General features: G+C 41.9%; 1 protein-coding gene and 1 long non-coding RNA gene across 2 annotated transcripts in view; one reads left to right on the forward strand and one right to left on the reverse strand.

The window, feature by feature from the left end:
- Positions 1–19,877, reverse strand: part of LOC136432070 (uncharacterized) — an 84,360-nt gene that overhangs the window by 39,779 nt on the left and 24,704 nt on the right. Inside the window, exon 7 of the mRNA XM_066423088.1 lies at positions 3,302–3,544. Within this exon, the coding sequence (XP_066279185.1) occupies positions 3,302–3,544 (243 nt within the window). The remainder of the gene's footprint in view (positions 1–3,301; positions 3,545–19,877) is intronic.
- On the forward strand, positions 12,473–17,091 carry LOC136434021 (uncharacterized). Its single transcript, XR_010755691.1, has 4 exons — positions 12,473–13,117; positions 15,203–15,296; positions 16,275–16,398; positions 16,704–17,091. It is a non-coding gene; the product is annotated as an uncharacterized lncRNA (long non-coding RNA).

Raw genomic sequence — 19,877 nt, forward strand, 5'->3', positions numbered from 1 at the left:
AATGTTCAGCACACAATCTTCACCTCCGCCATGACTGCTTCTCCCCAGACCATGTGTTGTGCATCACTCACTTCCTAGGCAGGAAACCTTACGTCATGGAGAGCAGACTTTAACTTAAGATCCCCTCAAGGCCTGTTGGCATGCAACACTGCCTCAGACAACTAACATTGGTACTACACGTATAATAATACATACAGAAATGAAGTCCTGCTGCATAGGCAATACACTAAAAAATGGACAGAAATAAATCATACTTTTTGGTGCCCAGATATACTTTTAGAACTTTCATCTTTGTGAAGCTTTTTCAGCTGTTTTTTGTTTGTTGTCATTTGATTTACTATCTGTAGAAACCTACGCGACCACAGAAACAATTCTAAACTTTTGTTGTGTTGATTAAGTATATGAATAAGCTTCAAGCCACAACTTGGGGACATCAAAGTTTTCTGTGGAATAGTTATGAAGGCGATTGTTATGTATAATACTGCAGCCAGGCCCCTTCAACCATAGATCCCCTAAGGACATGTCGGCAACAAACACATGTACAGCACTCTTACTACAAACTCACAGGCTACCATGATATACAGTACAGGTGGTAGACTACATGGGGATGTCTACAAACGGTTTGAAAGGTTTTTGTGGAACCAATTTAAGAAGAGATAGCCTGATTATACTAATCAGTCCAGACCTCCTGTGCAAGTAGTCAGACCCCTGTGGTTACCTAAACTAGGAGATACCCCCAGGTAATGGTAACATTCCACAAACAAACACTTTCTACTTTCCCTCCGAACACTCAAAGAAAGCTGGCCAGACTAGATATGAAATTTTCATATTCCCAGAGAAGCTGAAAATTGTTTTCACTTCAAAATGTTGAAAAGTCTCCCGAGTACCTGAGGTTTAGTCAGCAGGTGAGATGTTAACGTCACTCACTCGTAGGCCACAGCACACACTAACCACCAACACATTGTCTCGTCACCGGCAAACCAATAACAATACTGTTTAAAGCGTCCCCTTATCTAAATAGTCCCGCGGGGGTTGGAACACAAAACAGGGGCGCACCTTTGCTGTCTGACTGCTGCCATTAGGGGAGTGCCGACTTCTGAACACAGACCAGTAAGGCCACATCAATTCTATTCGTTGGTTCTAGCATCTGAAAACATTCTGCTGAACTGGAAGACCAACAGAAAAACAGAACAGGGCTGTCTCAAGCTTTAAAGTTTTGTCCATCCCCCTCATTGTTTGGGAGCCCATGTTGTTAATTTTCATTGTAAAATCTGTTGTTTTAAGCTTACAATAATAGATTTTCATCGACTTTACGTTAGTAAGTTCAGATTTTTTTTAATGGATGGGGGGAAATTATTTCTTCTGTCCCAAGAAGCTTATTTTCTTCCAGGGACAGAGTGACGGGTCCTGGAGACAGCCCAGAAACAGAGTCTGAGGAAAAAGACTGCATCTATGCAATTTTAGGCAGCAAATATAGCCAGAAGCAAGTTTTCCTCCCAGCCCTCTGTTTTCATCTTGTCCCCTTGCTAAACTTTTACTCTAAAATATCTGAGAACCGATTTAATGACTTGCTGTGGCCCAACGGTGGTAAAACACAGTGCTTTCACTCAGTGACTGCAGGGCAACAATAGCTTCCTGTCAAAGGTCATCACTGTGTTCTATAGAAACCCCTGCCCTCAGACTGACCATCTTACGACGGCTTTGCCCTCAATTGTTTCCCTTCACCTGTAACCAGTCGGCCGGAAATCTTCAAGCCTTAAGCTGCAATCCAAAGTGATTTAAATCTAATGATCCCACTGGCTTCCTTACAACAGCTTCTGTTGCGTTACACCTAGGGGCATGTCATCATCTTATCATGTACAACTGAAGAGATCTCCTGATGCAAATGGAAAGTTTCAAAGTTCTGATCCATACTCTATGTACCCTTACATAAGAAGGTGATTCATGCACATGGTTGTAATGACATTCATCTGCCAGTATGGAAAGAAATTGTTCTAGGAACAAAGTGGTTATAATAGCTAGGAGACTTGACAAACTGATCAACATGTGGCAGTGATCAGCTTGTTAAAAGCATGTTTCCTCAAGCAAGAGCTGTGTCTCCTACTAATGCATTTCTGGTTCACATATCTTAATTTTGAAAAGACAGATTACACACTGTAATAATAATGTTACTTTAACAATAACATTGTGACAATGACTGCAACTTTGTCGCCATTGGTGTGAAGACAAAGATGTCTGACTTGAAAGTGTGCCAAACAAATCCAGACTAGCAGGTTGAGCGCTAACTTGTTAAGGCCTGTTTAATGTACTGCAAGCCAAACAATGGAAAGTGATTTATACACACAGATACATCCAATTTTAACTTCCAGGAAGAATGGAAAAGGGCTTTTGTTTCTGATGATCTACAAACAGAGCTTTGACTTGAACGACTTACAGCTCTAGAAGACTGCATAATTATCATATCGTAACAACTTCACTGTCTTACTACAATGACAGGTTGACAGATTAACGTTGTGGCTCTTGAGTGTTTACAATGACATTGGTGCACGCATGGTTGACTGGATAGGAGAACTAGTCTACCCTTTACAAATGCACAAAGACAACCTAAAGACCACATAGCAGCTCTGTTCTTTTTGTTAATTTCAGATTCGCAGTTCCTTTGTTGTTTCCTTGTTGTTGTTTACATTCATTGTCATACAAGTTATGCATAAATTGGTTGCTTCCCCATCCTCTCTAAATAGATGTGAATAAGATACCATCACCACATAGTCTGACTACAAAGACAGGCTGACAGATTGATGCTGTGGCTCTTGAATGTTTACAATGAAGAATGGCAGTGGTGTGCGAGCATGGTTGACTGGAGAACTAGTCTACTACTCAACAGAAAAGTAAAAAGACAATGCTGAAGACCTCACATCCCCATTCATACCATCACCACGTTGTGATACCACAAAGACAGGCTGATAGAAATGTTCTTGAGTGTTTACAATTCAGTATGATTGTGGTGCGAGCATGGAAGACTGGAGAACTAGTCTACCTTATTTATTTATCTATTTATTTATCTAGTCTACCCTACAGGCCAAGTACAAAGTGCACAATGTAGAAAGATAAGCTAAAGACCTCATCTCTCCATTCGTTCCATCCCCACATCGTCTGACTACAAAGACAGGCTGACAGAAATGCTCTTGTCAATGAGTGTTTACAATTCAGGATGACTGTGGTGCAAGCATGGTTGACTGGAGAACTTAAGTACTAGTCTACTACTCAACAGAACTGTACGAAGACAAGCCGCAGATCTCACCTCTCCGTCGGCGCCCTCCCCACGTGGCGCGGTGAGGTCCATGCGGAAGGACTCGAGCGCCAGGCTGATGGCGCAGTGCTGCTGGTGCACGTCTCTGACCAGCTGAGCCCAGCGCTGCTCTATTGTGTGCAGGACCGCCTCCAGGGCAGCCCTCTGTGTGCCCAGCGACCCGGCCAGATAACGCCCCTCCTTCACCACTGCGCTGCGCAGGACCGCGTTGGTGTCAATCTGCATCTTGAAGGCCTGGAGGGGCAGAGGGGTGGAAGGGGTCAGTAGGGTGGGTGGGTTGTCAGGGATTCATCACAATAACACAGTATCATCTTTTGCTAATTGCGTTTTATATGGATTTTTCAAAGTTAACCTGAACTAGGCTTGAAAGGGGGCAGTAGAGTCAGTGGGTTGGCAGGGATTCACCACAATAACACAGTATCATCTTTTACTATGCCTTTTACGTGGACTTTTCAAAGTAAACCTAAACTATGTGCTTGTTAAATGGGTTAGTATAGTGGGTGGGTTGGCAGGGATTCACCACAATAACAGAGTATCGTCTTTACTATCTGGGCATTTTTCTTTGTGGTTTTTACTAGTAACCCTGAACTAGGGATTGAAGGGGTCAGTAGAGTTGGCAGGAATTCCCCACAATAACAGAGTATCATCTTTTGCTATGGGCATCTGGCCACTTCAATTTGTATCCTTGGATTTTTGTTGATTTTTAACAGTCAGTAGAATTGGTACTTGGTAGGCAGAGTTTTACGACGTCATCAAACATACTGAAACCCACCAATTAGCCCCACTTGCTTGGAACAATATATTACAGATGTACTTGACATGTAAACCTTTATTGCTTCGAACGAAGAATTGTAAGATTTATTTTGTATTTCTATTTCATACTTTGAAGTTGAACGTACAAAAGTCCCTGTCATTTTTATTGTGTCAGTAAAGCTTCTAATGTCAACAAAAAGAGCATCATCTTTGACTACAGGCTGCTGGTAATACATAGGCCACTCCAATGTCTATCAGGAGAACAAATGGTCAGAACACATGCAAACTTCCCATGTCACTAACAAACAGTGTCATCTTGTTCTTTGTAGGTTAAAGAACAATAACAGGGAATGTTTGGGCTGGGGCATCTGGTGACCACCTTTGTAATACATGGGCCACTCCAGATTCTTAACTTGGTTGTCGGATTAAAAAAAAACTGAGTCAAAAACATGAAAAAAGAGTAATTTGTTTCATATTCTGCACGATTCAGAAAGTGAAAAAGATAAGATTCTTATGTATCTACTTACTTTTGATTATATTTTCTTTATATTTTGTAAAACTTATACTCGTCATATTTGTAATTTATATACAAACATCTATGTATATCATTAGATTAATTCTATTTGTATTCTTTATTTCTTCTTCTTGATTCTAACTTATTCATTTAGCATTCTTGGTCTTTGTTTTCATTCGGTCCCCTTCCTCATTTTCACAATGAATTGCCCAGAACCAAGGAAATCAGTTAGTGCTGCCTGAAATATCATGAATGAGAAAAGGGCTGTTCCTGTGACTGTCATTATTTTGATAAAGGAAATGAATAATCCCATAAATCTTGTGATTATTTATTTACAGCACATGACCAAGGACAAAGCTGCAGATAGGAGCTGAACTGAGCCAAATGTGTGCTTTCAACACTAGAAGTAGGAGTGAAGTACGAGGACAAAGGGAGCGAATTTTGGGACAAACTTATGGAGATCTTATCCTACATATGAAAGTGACAGGGTTCGGAATACCCTCCCACATCCTGCACTTTGGTAAAAAAAATTAATGTGATGATCGATGGTGAAAATATAAAGAAGTTGTACTTTTGCAGGCTGAAAAAAACTTAATATGATACTGTAAATGCAGAAATGTTCGCGGTGGTTTTATGTTCGCGGTTTTCACTGTGACCGTTTCACCGCAAACTTAAAACCAACACAAATATTTTTGTCCAATACTGCAGCAATACATGTATGTGACTATAGCACTGCCGCGAACTTAAAACCACCGCGAACACTCCATTTTCCCCTTTAGCGCGAAATATAAACCATGCGAACTTAAATGCATTAACAGTAAATCGCTAGTTAGCTAAATAGAATGATGTAGCACCAGAGTAAAGCCTATGAGTTGCTAGACTTATCTGTGTGCTATGTATGATGTTAACACAAATACACAGGCATTTTCTGACAAAGGGGGTTGAACATGTAGTCAGTGGCTTGGGAATTACAGAATGATTTTGCTGACAAATATTTTTTTTCTAACCTAACAAGATAGCACATTACATAAAGAGTGTTTATGGCAGTAACTGTTGACATAACAAACACTGACGGTTTCACAGTGGATCCTGAGAAATACATGCACAAGGACATATGTGAAGTTTTCAAACAATGATTTATGACTTACTGTTTATATCAAACAGATCCAACAGTTAGGCAAAATGCACAAAGCCTTAGTCAACCAAAACATGTAAGTCATGCAAGTATCTAACAAGGGTGGTGTTTAAAAAACACTCCGGCGACGTGAAGTATGGAAGAAAAGTGTGGATTTTGTCGGTTGAGGAGGTTTCTTGTTAAGGGGCTATGTTCTTATTTGGGCAGGTCATTAAGGGAGTGTTGGTACTGTGAGCTGCCCAGCAGTCTTTGGGTTGGAATAACCACCCATTTCGTCATAACTTTATAAAAGAATTACACATCTGCCTGTCAGGAACAATATCATTTGACCGGAAAAGCTGATTTTATAGCGTTGGTACGTATGTTTTAACATTTTCAGAGGATATAATTGCTTGTACATGCTGCCAACCATTTCTTCATGTGTTGTACAGAGATGACGGAGGTAATAATGAGGAGACATGATTGGTGTTAAAAGTTTTTTGTTTATTGTTTTGATCGGTAAGTATATGTACATTGGATATTTGTGCTACGTGTTGGATTGGTAAATATTGCCATGTAATATGTTGTATAAGTTATGAAGGTATAGTTGTAAAGGTAAGTATAATGTATTGTAGACGTACTTTATATATGATCTATTTCATGTCGGATATTTTGAGTACTTCTCATGGTATGATGTAGACAAGTCAATGGGTCCGCTAATGGTTAGACATGTCTATACGATCTATATCGTGAAGTAGTATAAGTTATTTCAATGACCAGCTAGGTACATATAAGGCGTTTCAATTACATGATTGTTATATGTAGTGATTAATAATAATAATGCTAATGAATAACGTAGTATTCTCTAAAATATGTTTAATGGTGTGTAATTTGGCATGATATCATTAAAGGCAGACTAAACTTAATTTCGTAAAGCATACTGCACTATGTTAAATATACCACCAAGACCAGTTCTGACTTGTTTTACACTAATCCATCATAGATTAGCGTTTTTGCAACATTTCAAATTGGCGGCCTGGTGCCCGTAATACTCCATGAGTCCAAAGACCGTGACGTCAGAATCCGTCAGAACCCGACAGAATCCGTCAGAACCCGACAGAATCCGTCAGAATCCGACTGTTACGATCGATGCGTGTTCTATAGAATAGATTCTGGGGCCGAGTCGGATTCTGACGGATTCTGCCGAACGCAAACTCGCGAGAGTTAATGACACGTGACGTCAGCAATTGGTCAAACGTGCCAGGTAGTTGTTAACGCTCACTGTCTCTGTTGAGTGATAGTTGGAGTGCCCTGATGTATATGTCCTCCTTTATATCTCTCATAAAGTACTCCTGCTCAGTGTCTAGTATTCTGACTTTGTCCAGTGAAACGGTATGGCCCGGAGATGTGTTGAGAGACTTCAGACGAATGCGAGCTGAGGCGTTTGTGTTCAAGGAATCTAGTTCTCAATGAGCGTTCTGTCCCACCGATCTAGAATTCTTCGCAGGTCCCTTAAGCTTGTCTAGTGGTTCCCTGACACGGTGTGTGCAAGGAGGTTGGTATGTGTTAAACTACGCCACACTTTTCTTCTCTGGTTTTGTCGTTCGGCGCCACGAGAAGCTGTCACTGCACGAAATTTCCACGGATCCTGGCGGATCCGACAGGGATTCCTCCGGAAATATTCCTAAGCCCGTGTGGATACTGACGGATACTGACGGATCCAACGTAACTAACGGATTCGAGGTCATTTCGTGCAGTGTGTCGCAATGTGTTTGTAGGTTTGAAGCAGGTGGAGATCCCATGTGAAGCGGGGACGGATTCGTATGCCGAAGTTACGGGACCCGCCGTTATGTAACAATGGCAAACTTCATTTACTTCCGTGTATACGGGTAATGCTTCGGTCCCATTTCAAATCCGGAGCCCGGCCGGGCTGCTTGCGAAAACGAAAGATAAAAAATGCACATCAAGAAAATACACAATATATGATTAGGAGTAATCTTTTTACGTTTTGTGTCTTTTGTATCATATTTTGTCGTTCCCACAAGCTGTCCGGCCGGGCCTCGGATTGGGAATGGGACCGAAGCATAAGGCATTGTATGTGCATTTGATGTTAATCAAGTCATGACATGTTCATGAACTTGAGTACTATTCACTGATACCCAGTTATCCACTAATTATACATTGTATTAGTCCATTGATTTTCAGAGTCACGGTACTGTAAGTCGTTCCAACAATATTCTCTTCTCTAGAGTCCGGCCCGTAGCACATTCCTCAATACTCTCCAACCATGCAAAGGTTATTGGGGAAAATTGTGACCTTTTTGTCCGCCCTCCCCAAGAACTTGCTGTTAAGTCGTACAACTTAATTTCCAACGTGTATTCTATTTATCTTGTTACAATTAGTATCCAACTCCAGAAAACGTGTTCAGATGAATTGGGAATGGGATGGTTTCCTGATAATCAATATGCACAGTGTAAATAGTATACAAGGACTTTAGAAACAAGAGTTCGTAGACCTCAAATCTCCATGAACAATTCTATTAATGCAAATGCCTTACACATTTACATAATATATGCTTGGTCATAAACACCTTTATCTTACTTACACATGTTGCAATATTGACAGTCCTATAATTTTCCTCTTAGATGAATTATGGCGCTTTTGCATTAATTATGCAAATTAGGAATTTATTTGCATAATTGGTATCTGTTGATGCCCCACTTGCCATGAACTACATAAGTTACATGTATTTGAGTCTTATAATGGAAAACACTGCAAATATAGATTTTCCTCATTAGTTATGCAAATTAAGTCCCGATTAGCATAATTTGCATATCGTTGTTTACATCTCCGTCTAAGCTACCTGCATACTTAATATCATGGAAATCTGTTGTTCCTTTGTTCAGTTATTCTCCTTAGAAGATTTTCACAATAAAGCCCCTGCAGTTCCAGAGCAAGTTGCTATGGGGCCCAAACCTACATTACTTCTTTATTACATCACAAGCTATCAGCCACCCAAAAATCAAGACCATAGCACATACGTCCACGTCAAAAGATACAAAAACGGAACTTCTGCTGCAGTACCAAGGTCACATACCAGGGGGCCCAAAATCGATCTTGAACTTTGGCTTCACAACACCTGCCCACATACAAAATATCATTGTAATCCATCAAGTGGCTCTTGAGTTATGCTGACTAGAGTAGTGCGGAAACACAAACACACACACACACAAAACTATATCTCCATTTTTCATGGAGATAAATATAAGAAATGAAAGCAGACGTGCAGAAATAAGTGGGTCGTGGTTGACACAAGCCGCACTCTCTCCGGAATGCACCTGCAGTTGCGTGCCCGAAAGGATTGTAGTGCAAACTTTCTCACGATTGACCTATTCCCGCGGGGGAAAGTAAGGGGTCTTTCTCTCAACTACGACACAAGTCTAAGGCTCTGATTGGATAATTTTCACTTGGTGTCGGCAAGTAAAGGCGATGATAAGCTGTTTGATAGGATACTGACAATATTTGGAGCGAGAACATGATGATACAGAAATAACTGGTTAGTTATGAGCATTTTTGTCATTTCCGTTATGCCCATTCCTGCCTGGTTTGTGAAATAGGTAAAAGAAAGGTTCCATTTCCTGGTACCGAGCGTTGTGATTTTAGACTGTTTCTGCTGCTGCGGCTCTGTTTCTGAACACATGTGACCAATCTAACCTCTACAAGTTTCCACAGGTCGCTGGGAAATAGTAGAAAAAAATGGCCAAATTGACAGGTAACATGCAATAGGAGTTAGCCAGAGAGTACAGTTTGCGACCTAGCCTTGTAGAGACGGTCTACAAGGCTAGTTCGACTCATCGATGCAAACGTAAGATTGGCGTGGATGTAGCCGGCGTGGTGCTACACATAATACAAAATGTAATGTCATTATCAATGAAGTAATATAACAAAGCATAACAACGGTTCATGTATAGCTAATAGGGACCATGAAATACTAGTATGCTAGCCTGATTGAATCGCCATAAAAAGCCGCGGACAGCAGGAGTTTGCGTTACAAAGATTACTACTGTACATCATCTTTATCATAAAGCAGTTTATTCAGGTCTACCAAGGAGGAAAACCTCCTTGGGTCTACCAAAAACTTTTTTGTAGACCTGAATAAACTGCTTTTCTAGACAGGAGTCGTTGATGAACTTGTCCGTTGTAGTTATTGTTTATCTACTGCGAATGCACATGACACAAGCAGTGTTATGATATTTATCTTGGTCCCAATTTTGTGACAATGTTGAGCGTTGCCCAAAATTTGAGACTCAAACATATCACAATTTTAGACCTCCACGACGGCCAAAAGTCTGACAGCAGTCGAACCGCAGAGCTCTATGCGCACCTGTTCTGCGCAGCCTTCTCTAAAGCCCCTGTCACACTTGTGCGTATAAGCAATTCCGTGTGAGGTCAGTATTAAATTTTGACAACACGCAGTTGTACGCTCAAAATATCGAATTTCTTGAGTTATGCGCGGCACACTTATAGCGTGTGAGTAACGAATTGAGCATATGAGACACGTATGATCATGCATATGAAGTGCGCAATACTATTATCCTTGCAGCGAATAGCTGCGTATCAGGTGCGTATGCTGAGCGAATTCCGGACGCACACAACGTCTGTCGACCGCATGCTTGACGCACTTCCGACTTATGCTAATTGAATTATGAGCGTATTTGGTTGCATTGATATTAGTTTTTACTTAAACTGTTATGGGAAGACACCTCTACAACTGATAACAAGTAGGACCTTTTGCATATGTGTAACAGGGACACCAATTTTATTTTTGGAGCTCTCCATGACATTTAGAGCCATTTTTTACCCTGTGGACTTGGTTGCGTTGATATCAGTAGTTACGAAAACTGATATTAGAAGACGCCTCTACAAGTAACGACAGGTAGAACTTTTATGTGTATGTAACAGAGACACATTTGTGTGGGGCATTCCAATGATTATTTAAATCAAAAGTTATGTACATTTTGCTGGCTGTGTTTGTTTCCCCTATGCCCTTAACTAAATTGAATACCCGACCCGACCAATGAAATAATAAATTTGAAATGTACCCCGGATGTTCGTCGTGTACGCTATATGCACGCTATACGTACCTTACCTGTGCGTTTGTCATACGTCACTGATACGTACAACGCGCTGCCCGGTCGCAGGACGAACGGCACTTATACATGACGTATATTCTTATTCGTTATACGTTCGATCATCATGCGTTGTATCTGCGCTTCAAGCACGCTATGTGCACGCTGCGCAGAGATCGTGCCGCAAGGGAAGCGTATAACTGCGTTTGAAGCGCAAACACAAAGCGCGCTCGTACTTTACTCGACCGATGTCGGACGTTTGCACTGCGTTCTTATAACGTCTGAGCTGCGTCCCAGCGTTCGCACGAAAGTTTTAGGTAGTTTCAAAACTATCAGGCGTACTGGGACGTACCTCGCGTGTGTCGGCGTCCCTAAAACTTTCACAAAACGATTGAGAGACGCTTCAGGTGCGTATTGTGCGCACGCCGGCGTATGACAAAAATGTTGACACGCAACTGACATGCACATGTTATACGCACAAGTGTGACAGGGCCTTAAGACGGCGTTCGCCGGGTCACGGCCGGACCTGGGTTGGACCCTGTTGCATAGGTGTAAACAACTACCTGTGGTGCAACAAAAAGACCTCAGACCTATATAATGTTTACACTTTTTCATATCTACAGGACTTGCCTAGTACAACCGTGTAGATATTTCGTGCATTGTAAAATGAAAGCGAACGCTGTGGCCTTCGAAACATTAAGGATATTTGGTCAGTTTATTTGTGCCTGTCTTATTTACAGTTCACCTGGATCCAATTAGATAATTACATCGCGTGATAGTCCTTTTCCTCACCTTTGAATTGATACCAAAGTCCCTTGGATAATTTTAGGGGAACCGGTTTTGCCCCCCCCCCCAAAAAAAAAAACTGCGACAATACCTACTTTGCGGTGGTGAAATTTCTGCCTAGTGATAGCTACAGATGCGTGCACTCCTGTGTTTTGGATACATTTTGATACATTTCGCGCGGCATAACAAAACCCATTTCTTGGTATTAGAAGCTGTATGAACGCGGCTACCACGTGCAATATGATAATTGACATAATAACAGTCAAGTACAGACAGACAGAGGTTTTAGCACATGGTACCTAATCTTTAGAAAATAGTCAAATTCGAACGACGGAACCCAGCCAGTACGTTCGATTTTCCTGCCGCGGGGGTCAGACGAGGTCAGGTGCAATGTTGCAACTTTCCAGTTTCGGCCGGTGTTGAGAACGTTGATGAAATTAACGGCTCAAGTTTTGCCGTCTAAAATTAATTTTCTGAAACACTTCCAAATAAGACTAATATCATCTTGAAGCCAGGAAAAGTGAGATTCATGTGCAAGTTGACCAATGTCATTAGATATGTTTTGACTTCCGTAAAGCATGGTGAAAGTACATCGTGTTTGTTTTCTCCTTCAGAATAAGACGCCCTACAAATTGACCTGTTGTTCGTTTTTTGGGGGGCAAAACAGGTTCCCCTAAAATTATCCAAGGGACTTTGGTATCAATTTAAAGGTTAGGGAATGGACTATCACGCGATGTAACTATCTAGTTGGATCCGAGTGAACCGTCAAAATTACACGCACAAATATACTGACCAAAAAATTGTCAATGTTTCGAACGCCACAGCGCTCGCTGACAATTTGCTGTACACGAAATATCTATATGGTTGTGTTGGGCAGATCCTGTAGATGTGAAAAAGTATAAACAGTATGTAAGTCCGAGGTCTTTTTGCTGCACGACGGGCGGTTGTTTACACCCATGCAACGGGGTCAAATCGTGCCGCGGCAAACGCCGTAAAAAAGAAAATAAAGCGTTCTACGGTGACCTGCGGTTCGACTGACAGTGCTATTTTCGGACAGCCCCTTACAGACGACCCCTGCAGAACAAGGTGTCCGACTGAGGTCAATGTAGGTCATCCAAACAAACAAGGTTGACCTAGTTTTTTTTGCTGCGTTCAGCGTTTTGAGGAATCAATCTGATCTAAATATTCAAATTCAACCTCACGTTTTAACCAACCAGTCGCGTGATTTAATTACATAATCCCTCCCACATTTGATAGATTGTACGCTCTGTTACAAAAACCTCCCCACAATCTCAGCATTCCAGTCCTGCCTTACATTACCTTCGAAATCCCACACCGTGAGCTCATCTTTGGCATGCAGGGGCGCGCTGCCGAGCGGGCCCGCCGGGCAGCCCGACAAGACCGTGGACTGGGCCCCCGAGGCACGTCGTCGGGACGGGGGAAAACTCGCACGGGCTTGTGTGACTCTTGTGTGCCAGCGATCGTAGGTGGAGCCCCAGAATTCTTTCAAGGTAAGTTCTTGAAAACTTTTCGTACGTCTTTTTATTTTGTGTTTCTCTGGCTTGGAACTTGTAGGTTTTCTACATTTCAGAATAGAAAGCATCTATTTGTACCTTCCCTGGGCGCCAGACTAGTACCGGGTCGCTAGCGATTTCCTACGGTGGCCAGAGAACAGTCTGCCCGCCCGGTCTTAATCAACGCTCCGGGGAGTTGAGCCCGTGGGAGTGAACCGCCCCCCTTTTACTAGATAGATAGATTGTAGATTTAAGGTACCGGCTAAAGAGAACCGGCTAAAAGGCCCGATAAACAGTCTGGAACCCAGGGTAATTTGTACCTGGTATTGAATTTTACGAATTGAAAACTATGACTTACCACGACCTGCCAATCTCTACTAATCGGAAGGGTTGTGAGATATACTAGTCTCGGGGCTTGTGGCTGGGAGGGGGAGAATCTGTTTGTGTACGGGGAGTCGAGAGAGAGAAACAAGGATTGTGTAGAGAGTGGGTCCCGGGATGCGTTTTGCCTCTCCTCTGTCATGTCTGTTCCTCGTTGTAGGCTCCAGGCTGATAGGCTCGGTGTCTGTCTTGTCCGGGTTTCTTTCGATATCCGCGTATGACTGGAAACATTTTATTCCGTGTTCGTAGGTGTGATGTCGATGCTCTGTTCAAATTCGTATGTACTAGTATCTGTTTCTGTTCGTTAAATTTCCCTCGATTGGTGTTTTCGTCTCGTCAAACCACGTCTTGAGCGCTAGTTGTACAACAAATTGAACCGTGCATTTTGTATCTCCACCTTGGGCCGACGAAGGCCGTCATGTCAGGGTGAAAGGGGATGTCATGGAGTAGAGACATGGTCCGACTCAGTTAGTAAGTTTCTATAGAGGACTGCAGCAGTCTCCTTCAATAGTTGTTTGTTGACTTTTTGGTGTTCTGGTGTAACTTTGTTTTCTTGGTCGTCTTTTTTTTTAATGTTCCTTTGCACTAACCCGTGCCTTGAAGAATGGATGAAAAATTGGAGGTGGCCTCTGTGACATACTCCCACATATTTTTCCATATGGCTGGTTCCGGCCAGACCATCCCCTGGGCAATTGTTGTGTACTGTTTCAATGTCGGGACATCCATAATTGCTACGATTCTCCCACTGCCTGCTACTGGTGTTTGAGTAAATGATAGATACTGTTACACTGAGTCTGTTTGTTTTGCCAACTAGCGACGGGCTACGGGTGGGTCCTAACTGGGTCACGACTATATCTGAAATTATGTTCGACGTTTGACCAACTATCTTGTACTGTTAACTCTAGAGGTTCCAGGGCTGTTTTTTGTGACGACATGATGCTCAATGTTATGATACCAGGTTGTTACGTTGGTAGAACTACTGTTAAATTTCGTAGGTTATGTTTTGTTAGTTTTGTAAGTAGCAATTGTGTTGCGTTTGTGGTTGAGTTGTTCGTTTCGCCAGAACAAATCGAGCGTGTTGTGTCTGTTCTGTTCATGTACATCTCAATGCGTGTTTGTATTTCGTATTTCTATGTGGTCAAGGTGTGCGTCTGTCCGTTGAGTATTTATATATGATGGTGTATTTGTGTTCCGTATTTCTCTGTGGGTATTTTGTATTGGCGTTTTGTGCTGCTGTTCAGGCTATACTAGCGACGTATAATGTCCTCGTTGTATGTGTCCTCGTTGTATGTGGGTTTTTTTTTTTTTGCTTGCAAGTTTCGTCGACCCGACTCGACCATGATCCGTTGTGTAACCGAGTTTTGTAATTTGCTGCTCGGATGATAGTCAACACCGCAATGTCGATCGGTGGTGAGAGCGCCGGCCGTTAAATATTATAAGTAACTTGAGATCGACCTTGGACGACACGCCCTATAAAGATGCCAAATACCTGCCGCTATTCCGTCTGGTGAAGTTTAACACTATATGTCGGTGCTAAAGTATGTTTTTTCGCTAGTTTTCAGTGGTTGTGGAAAATTTTGGGCGAGTTCTCTGTAGCATTACGATTAGAAAGGCATGTTGTTTACGGACGGCCAGTAATGATCAGTAATATAACGGACAAAAGACCGTGTTCCCTAGGCGTCTGTTTTCTTCTATTTTCAGTAAACCGCACACGAGCAGCGAGGGCCCAGGACTAGAAAGGCATATTGTATACGGATTCTGGAGCCGCACAGCATAGAAAACTGCTTCGACCATGGTAAGTAAGTGAAACCGTTGTCGGGCATTTTAGATGTTATCGCTATCAACGGTCGTTAACTTCCTAATGTCTACAGAGTTTCGGTGACAGAATTTGGTCGTTTTGAAATCATCGGTTCAGACATTTCCCTCTTGTTGTTCGATGACATGATGTTGTCTTTATTGAATCAATAATATTTCGCAGCACATATTTTATTTGTTTACCTGGTACCGAATGTATGGTGATTGGTGATTAACTGCCAGTTTTGTAAGGCTTTGTGTTGTAGTATTAGGTTAACGTTTAGTGGGCTATAATCGTTTTCAATTTGTACTTGTTGTAAGTCCTCTTTTTGTAACGGTGCCCATGTAGCAGTTCTTATTTCTATCCTAGCTGTCTTGATTATTGGTTCCACCAAGAAAAGTTTCGTCACGTTTTGGAAGGCACCGAACGCATGTATTTGTCTGCAGGGGCGTTGCAATGATGTTGTTGTGTATTAGGTTAGTGGGCTATAGTCGTTGTCAATTTGTACTTCCAAGTCTTCTTTTGCAACGGTGCCCATATTGTAGTTGTTTTTCTATTCTAGTTGGCTGTGTTGATAAGTTCAATCAGTAAAATGTTCGCAAACTGCACATGTGGTCCAAATTCCAAGTAGTGGATTGTATGATCGAGTGATAAATAGTGTCGATGATGACTGGCTCATGTTTCTCTGGCTCAGTTCCTGTGTACCAGTTACCGCCTCTGTTATATTTTTCACTGTGTAAGAGGAAATCGAAATTATGGTTAACGTTTTATCTACACGACGTCATATTCCGCCGGCATTTTCCGGTCGTACCTACCATATATTCGCTCCTCTTCGACAGGACTCATCTGTCGAGATTGGATATTCCAGTAATGGGCTGTTTTCCCTTCTTCAGGTCAGGCCCTGAATTCTGGCCCTGGATGGCCAGTAACGGCCCAGGAGACCCTGGTCCCGGGTGTATATTTTTCTTGCATTTTCAGTAAACCTCACACGTGCAGCGAGGACCCAGGACCACTGTATCCAGGGACATGCTATGTTCTACTGTCTTCTTCTATCCCCTGCCCGTCGCCTATAGGACAACGTCAAAATCGATGTTTTACAGCGGTAAGCCAACATAGACAATAGTGTTTCTGTCGTCTTTGTTAATCTGAGCAATATGCAGTTCTATATGTTGTGTCCCTTTAAGGTCTTTCCTTAATAAATGACAAACATATAACTTTAAACCTTTCTTTACGATTTGCGCTCTCTTGCATTCTGTGAAAATCATCGGCTCAAACACGTTGTATATACATGGATGTGAAACCAACAAATCCTTGAATCGTGTTCATACAGGGGAAGAGCATAGCTGCACAAACCATATGACAAACAGGTTAATAGCATTGATTTATTTATGCCCTTTTCTCTCTTAGTGCCCGCAGGTGAACTTCGTCATGGCTACCTTCAGACTGCATAAGGAATCATCGTAGTGTGCGACGATAACATTCACCAAGGAGAAACATTGAATGCAGGACCATCGCACTGGGATAATTGCGAAAGCAAAATGAAAAAAAAAGAAAGAAAAAAAAACACACAATGAAATAGCACATAACAAAAACAAATGAAACACAAATTGGTTAAAAACTCTCATACACAACATGCCCAATGTTCGAGAGACCTTGTCTCTGCGTCCTTTCTTTATCCCTTTATATGTTAGCTATAGTCTTCAGAGAGCATCTGAAAGAACCTGTATCAGGTACATGTCGAAACATAAAATCCTTTATTGTAACAAGTCAAAACAAAAATATGGATGAAAAGCTGTGACATTGCATCATGATCTACATTGCAACATACCCTGCCAAACCTTAATTCTATATTGTAGAAGTAAAAGCTTATCAAAACATCGGCAAAATGCTGTAATAGTGTGTAAAAACTACCGCCTTTCCTGTGCTTGACGCATTAGATTTGAGTTCCTCCCCGTTAACTGCAAACGCCGTTCCCGCAAGGCATTGTCAAAAACCAATTCCCTGGGGAATGCGTGCGTGGAATATTTAGAATTCTTCCAAATTTGATCCCAGCACTATACAAACGGCTCCGCCCCTGAGGCGTCGCCAAAAAAACAAACTGAATTTGATTCTCACAATCTCTGCAGGATATATGTTATGAAAATATAGGAGTGAACATTTCACATTTGTTTAGTTAACTTCTTTATTGTTAACATAGACAAGCAGAACAGAACTGAACTGATGTGGGAAACCATTGATTTATGTTGTATAACAGAGCCCCCTAGTGAATAGAGCATGTATAACACCCACACCTGGACTTGTGTTGGATAGAAGATAAGGAAAAGAAGGGCTGTCTCCAAGATCCGTCCCTCTGTCCCAGGAATTTGCAAATTTTGCTAGTTGGTACGGACAAAAAGTTCACCCATCCATCCAAAAAATCATGACATTAAATTATATGAATGAAAATGTATTTTCGTACGTTTAAAATTACAGATTTAACAAGGAAAATCAACAACATCCCAAAGAGTAGGATGGACAAAAAAGCTGAGCTGGAGACAGACCTGGTTTAAGGTGGAACAAGAGGCTATTTATAAGCAGCTACAAAATGTAATAGTACAATGCCCTTTTGCCATAACTCTGTGTTTTCAGTCAAACAGACCCCTATTCTTATTGACAAGTGTGTTGAGTTCTTTAAATTTAACATGCAGAGGTTTGATGCTGGAGGCTCCGCATACACAAAACTGAGGGTGAATATCTAATTCAGAAGAAAATCACGCTTACAGCTAGATGTGCAAAGGTTAGGTGTGACAGGTCGTTAAGTGTAATGTAACCAGCTGCTGCCGTTCTATGTGCCTGCGAAGCTGGTGTGTTACGCTGAAGGTGGTTATACTGGTTATACAAGTGCAGATAGAGATACATCTACAAAACAGCCCCACGCACAAATTCATACATGAATGCGACCCCTGCAGAAAGTCAACAGGAATACGCGCCCAAAAGGTCACCCCATTCAGAGTGGCTGGGAGCTGGGACTAATGAAAAACTGCGGCCGGGGGAGCGTTCTGGGGGAATTTGTAACGATCCACAGCTTGAAGGTATACAACAGTGCAGCAAGGTCATGTGAAGGTCGATGGGAGAACTCTTTGGGGGATGTTCAGAAGGGATTTGTCATCTTTCACACAACACAGCATAGAGGTCCTCTGGAGGTCAAGGCAAGAACTCAAGGGTACAAAAATAGTAAATTGGTCTCAGGCACCTTTAAAGAATTTGTCTTTAGGGGAACCAAGTCTTACAAAAATTGTGAATCGGCAAACAACAAGAATCGTGATGAGTATGGAGAATGGGAGGGGAGGGTGGAAAACTGAGCTCTATTATCAATCTTGTATACATGTAGCTCTATGGATCTAAATTGCTTTGAAGACTACAAGCATTTGTGCTTATTGATGAAGAATAGGCAGGGTACATTAAGTGTGTTTGACCTTTATTTGTAAAGAAACAGATCTTCCGGAACTATCATAAAAGAAGAAGTATTTGTTTCTTTTTGTTCATAGTAAAAACTGACAAATGCGCTCTTTCAGTCAAAGTCTGCTGAAATATCTAGTCATCTAGATTTTCAATATAAAATCAATTTTTTTGGGGCTGTGTGCACCTGGAGGCATTTTGCAATCAGAAAACTTCAAGGAAGAAGTGTTGCTTATAACATAAAACCTTGTTCTACCATCTCTGACCTTTACCTCCTGCCACTGCTAGCAAGTAAGACCTTTGCAGCCGTCTTCCCACTCACATCCTGTCACTCTACTGACAGTATACTGTAAGTCTACTTAGATCCGCGAGGCCTAAAATCCGCGGTTTCGGGCAAATGGAAAATCCGTGGTGGTTCTTCATTCGCGCTGGGCGATGAGTAGAAAAATAATACTAGTAGCTGAATACTGCCATCAGAAAATGCTTGTTCAATTTTCAAAAATCAAAAATGTTACGAAGGTCGCTACAAAACTGCTTCAAAATCGTCACAAAATGCGGTCCACGCCGAAACTGTGACAGGGAATTCCCGCCTTGTGATCACGTGAAATCTTGCAGTCAACCAATCAGAGCACAGTTTTTCTGACGCGAACCAATCAGCGCTTAGAACAAGCGGTAAACATGAGTAAACAAAGATGGCGGCCCAGCCCGGCCCTGCCGCTAGCGCGCCGTTTGAATTAAAATCACGGCGTAAAATACGACTCATCTACGCTACGTAAGCAGAATTTTCACGGGAAAAAAATTAAAGGAATAGATTCTCCACCGAATACGACCACAAATGGCGGCAAATGGCGGCAAATCACAGCGTAGGGACTCAACTGCTCGGGTGAAAATCTTGTTTTTCTTAACGTGTTTTTGCTGCTAGCTTTCTTGAAAAACAGGTTTTAATGAGGTAAACGTATGTCAGAGGCACCGATATCGATTGTTTGCAAGCACAACAATAGCAAGAAACAAAAGAGTGTGATTGTACAACGGTAGACGGCGTCCCCAAGCCCGTAACAACAATGCAAAGCCAAAATTGTGGCGTGTATCTCGATAATCATTTTCTGATTTCTCGGTAAATTACTAGTAGTATGTGTGTAACGG

Source organism: Branchiostoma lanceolatum, chromosome 4 (genome assembly GCF_035083965.1).
Source record: "Branchiostoma lanceolatum isolate klBraLanc5 chromosome 4, klBraLanc5.hap2, whole genome shotgun sequence".
Lineage (NCBI taxonomy): Eukaryota > Metazoa > Chordata > Leptocardii > Amphioxiformes > Branchiostomatidae > Branchiostoma > Branchiostoma lanceolatum.